We start from the raw sequence: 3,742 nt of genomic DNA on the forward strand, positions 1-3,742 counted from the left end.
AAAATATGAGGTCAGTTTGATTTCATATTTTTCTAAAATTATATATATATACGTAAATTAAAAAGTCCTTCCGAAGCGGGTAACGGGATTTCGATTCCGGCTGCCGACAGCTTCTTACGGGCGACCCTCCAAACAATCTTTTTCTTTCTCTTTTTTGTGCCGACAATTTGATAAAAGTTTAAGGCTTTATTGTTGTGCTACCTGGTACCACGATGAGTAATAAGAAAATGTCATCAATAGTTTTAGAGCTTTCTCCTCAATTTTAATAATTAATACATCTCTATAATTGCCATTAAAGTTTTATGAAGGGACCAAAAATGAAAAAATAGTGATACCATAGCAGTGAGAATGGGAAATAAAGAGAATTTTGGAAGCCGAAAAAAAAAAATCAAATGGATTTTAGCATCTATTTCAAGCAATCAAAGCAGGAATGAAAACTAGCTCTATAATAAGTTTATTATTTTATCATATTTAAGAAATCTGAAGAAGGAAAATGAATTCAACAAATAAAAACAAATATCATAATCCCTAAGACACCCCTAGAAATCATCCTAAAACAAAAATAAAAGCATCCTAAGCATGTATATAGGGAATTAAAACACTGAATTTAACATTCAAATGTATGAGCTAAATGATCGCGTCGAAATTTCTAAATTCATTAATGAAAATTATTGTGTAATATTACTAAACCTTTTCTTAGTTCGATTAATGGCAAGATGATTGCATTATAGGGGCCATGCAACATTTGTTCCATTGTTGCCTCAAATTATAAAATCCCGGTAATGCAAGTATAGAATAGCCGTTTTTGTCATGCATGCTTTGTTCTAGATCATGGACTCTTTTACAAAAAGCATCTTACACTTGGATAATTGTATTCTTCACAATATTTATAATGAACAAATTAGACCCTTGGGGCAAAAAATAATCCAACTGCCATTTTAAGGTTTTAAAAAACAATGGGATGTTTACATGCATACCACCAAAATCAATGTAATTAAATATCTAACACAAGTAAAAAAATTTAAGTGGAGCAATCAAATCATTGGAATCTGACGGACTATTGAGATAAAAAGTTTGTAGTTTTGTTGTCAATTTCGGTATATTGGTGGCGACTTGATAAAAAAAGATAAAAGAGAGTTGGTTTTATAAATTAAAAAGTTCTGCCTGTTGCAAGGAAAATTGCCTCAAAATAACAATACTTGTGTTTAGGAGAATAAAAGAACAAATAGAAAGTACAAAAAGCCAAAACTAAAACAAAAAGAATAAACATCAAATTAGGAAAAAAGACTAGAGAAATAAACAATATAGAAGCACTCACCGCAGTGGGAAAAGAAATCCATATCTAATCACAACTCCAAAGCACCACAATGGAAACAAATATATATTCCAATTCCAGGGTTCTTCAGAATTTGATTTAAAGCAACGTGTGAAGGAGTCCTGGAAAAAAAAACTTATGTTCAATAAGTTGTCTTATAAAAGGGGAAAGGCAATGTAATATACTTGCAAAGCATAAAACATTCTATACTAGCCATCTGTCAAGTTTCAACAAAAAGCTAGCAAATGTGGAAAATTTACATAGCGCACAATTCTTAGGTATTTACATATCTCACACCTAAACTATCATATTTACATACATACACTTGGGTGATTTAAAACTATGCATGAAAAAGTGTATTTCAATTTTAAAATAGTGCTGCTTTTTATGTCATATTAAAGCTTTGTGTGTTATGTGTGAAGATATAAAATTTTAGGCGTGAGATAAGTAAATACTAAAGAATTGTGTGCTATGCAGGTAAATGCCCCAATATTATAATACTCTATACATCTAAGTTGAATTTCTCTCCTCCCCGCTTATTTCTACTCTCTCCTTTCTTCTTGTTCTATATTTCCTAACAATGGACTTGTCCATGCCTTTTTTAATATTATTATTATAAGTTTATCTTGCCAATCTTGCTCTCATGTGTAGGGTTAGCTCATGTTTGAGAGAAAGGATAGAGGGACAAGCACAAATAGAAATTACCAGGGGTTGGCGTTCATGACTTTTAATTTGAAGAAAAATATGAGAAAAATCAGTTATAAAATTAAGGCTTCTTGTTGCATATGTCTACCAAAATTTCTATTCAATTATTTCATTTAATCGTAGGGAAATTTTCAAGCATACCACGCAATTCTTATGTTTATACATATGTCACACCCAAAGTTTGATATTTACACTTATAGCATCATGGTATCATAAACCTATGCATGAAAAGGTGCATTTCACTTTTAAAAAGATAGTGATTGTGGTATTTTTGATGTGATGTTAAATAATTGACTGACATACAAGTAAATATGAATGTTTAGGTGTTAGATATGTAAATACACAAGAAGTATGTGGTATGTATGTAAATGCCCCTTACTTGCGTAGTATATAAAAACACAAATAATACGACAAATTAGTGATTCATCAGGCGCACTCCAAGTGATGAAGCATGGCATGTTCAACAAGGTATCAACAATAATGTGAACTAGTTGTGGGATTTACAGGTAATGAAGGCATGAGCATATTATATAAAATTTATCTCACGGCTAATCTATCCGGGAATTTTACCATCTTTTTTTCCGTTATTGTCCTGCTTTATAGCATAAATAAAAAAAAGGACTGAACAATTAATCAATTCAAATTCCCATACTTGGGCGACAAATGGAAAACCTGAGTTCAAAAAATGAAACAAGGAAAAGGCAATGCGACAGAACTTACAGCGATTAGCTACTTCAAAGTCGTGGATTGAATCGCTTAACATCATGAAACTAAGATCGATGACTGCTACTCTACTTATAAACAAGTAAGAACCATCTAAGACACCATGAATGCGTAAAATCTCCGACTTGCCACAACACTCAAATAACTGCTGAACATAAGACCTTTATAGACCGAAACAGTCGTCCAAGATAAGCTAACAGAATCACCGGACACACTAATTAGAGTAAAAGACAAATAAACATTGTGCACGTTATTCAAAACACGTCAAATTTTTAACCTCCTGGAACTGCTCCAAAATCTATTGACATTTTAATTACAGATCTTCTTATGGTAAGGTGCAAATGAAAAACGAAGCTCACATCGACGATGGCACCTGCAGCCTCCGTTAGTGTAGGGGATATGTTGAGCAAATCGCTCCTGAATGAAGTGCAAAGGATTCGTTAGAAGATGGTCGAAATTTTTCAACAAAGGTGTAAGAATTGTGAGAGTGAGAGAGAGGATACAGCTGAAGCTTCTTGGGTGCCTGCTGGATGGACTCCGCAGCGAGGTACTCTTCGATATTGAGGTGGTCGGGATCGGACTCCGCAATCGAGGCCCCGAGACCCGCCATGGCGACCCGGTAGAGAGAGAGAGCGGAGACCGAGGTTTTCGTATTTTTCTGATAATCAAGGAGTTGGGCCGCCCTTCTCTCTCTCGTTTAGAAAATTTATTTACATAACACTCAATCCTTCTGTATCCCCATATCAAATATCAAACACCGATTTTTGATATAAGTGTCATTTTATGTGCATCAAAAAAATATTTTATTTCCTAAAATTTAAGTAATAATATTTTTTTTATGTGATATGAAAATTTTGGATATTATAGATATAAGAAAATTAAATTTAGATGTTGGACATGTAAATATATAAAAATTGGGTGGTATATATCTAATGCCCAATTTTTAAAAAATTATCAGAATATGCATACTAAAGCTCATCAAATAAATATATATATATA

General features: G+C 32.8%; 1 protein-coding gene across 1 annotated transcript in view; it reads right to left on the reverse strand.

Moving 5' to 3' along the window:
• LOC110029690 (glycerol-3-phosphate acyltransferase 3) overlaps positions 1-3,470 on the reverse strand; it is a 46,522-nt gene extending 43,052 nt beyond the window's left edge. The window contains exons 1-3 of the mRNA XM_020732102.1: positions 3,247-3,470; positions 3,103-3,160; positions 1,319-1,437 (exon numbers count right to left, since the gene is read on the reverse strand). Of these exons, the coding sequence (XP_020587761.1) occupies positions 1,319-1,437; positions 3,103-3,160; positions 3,247-3,353 (284 nt within the window). The 5' untranslated portion in view covers positions 3,354-3,470. The remainder of the gene's footprint in view (positions 1-1,318; positions 1,438-3,102; positions 3,161-3,246) is intronic.
• Positions 3,471-3,742: the final 272 nt, after the last annotated feature.

This window comes from Phalaenopsis equestris, unplaced genomic scaffold, assembly GCF_001263595.1.
Source record: "Phalaenopsis equestris unplaced genomic scaffold, ASM126359v1 Scaffold000600, whole genome shotgun sequence".
NCBI classification, from domain to species: Eukaryota; Viridiplantae; Streptophyta; class Magnoliopsida; order Asparagales; family Orchidaceae; genus Phalaenopsis; species Phalaenopsis equestris.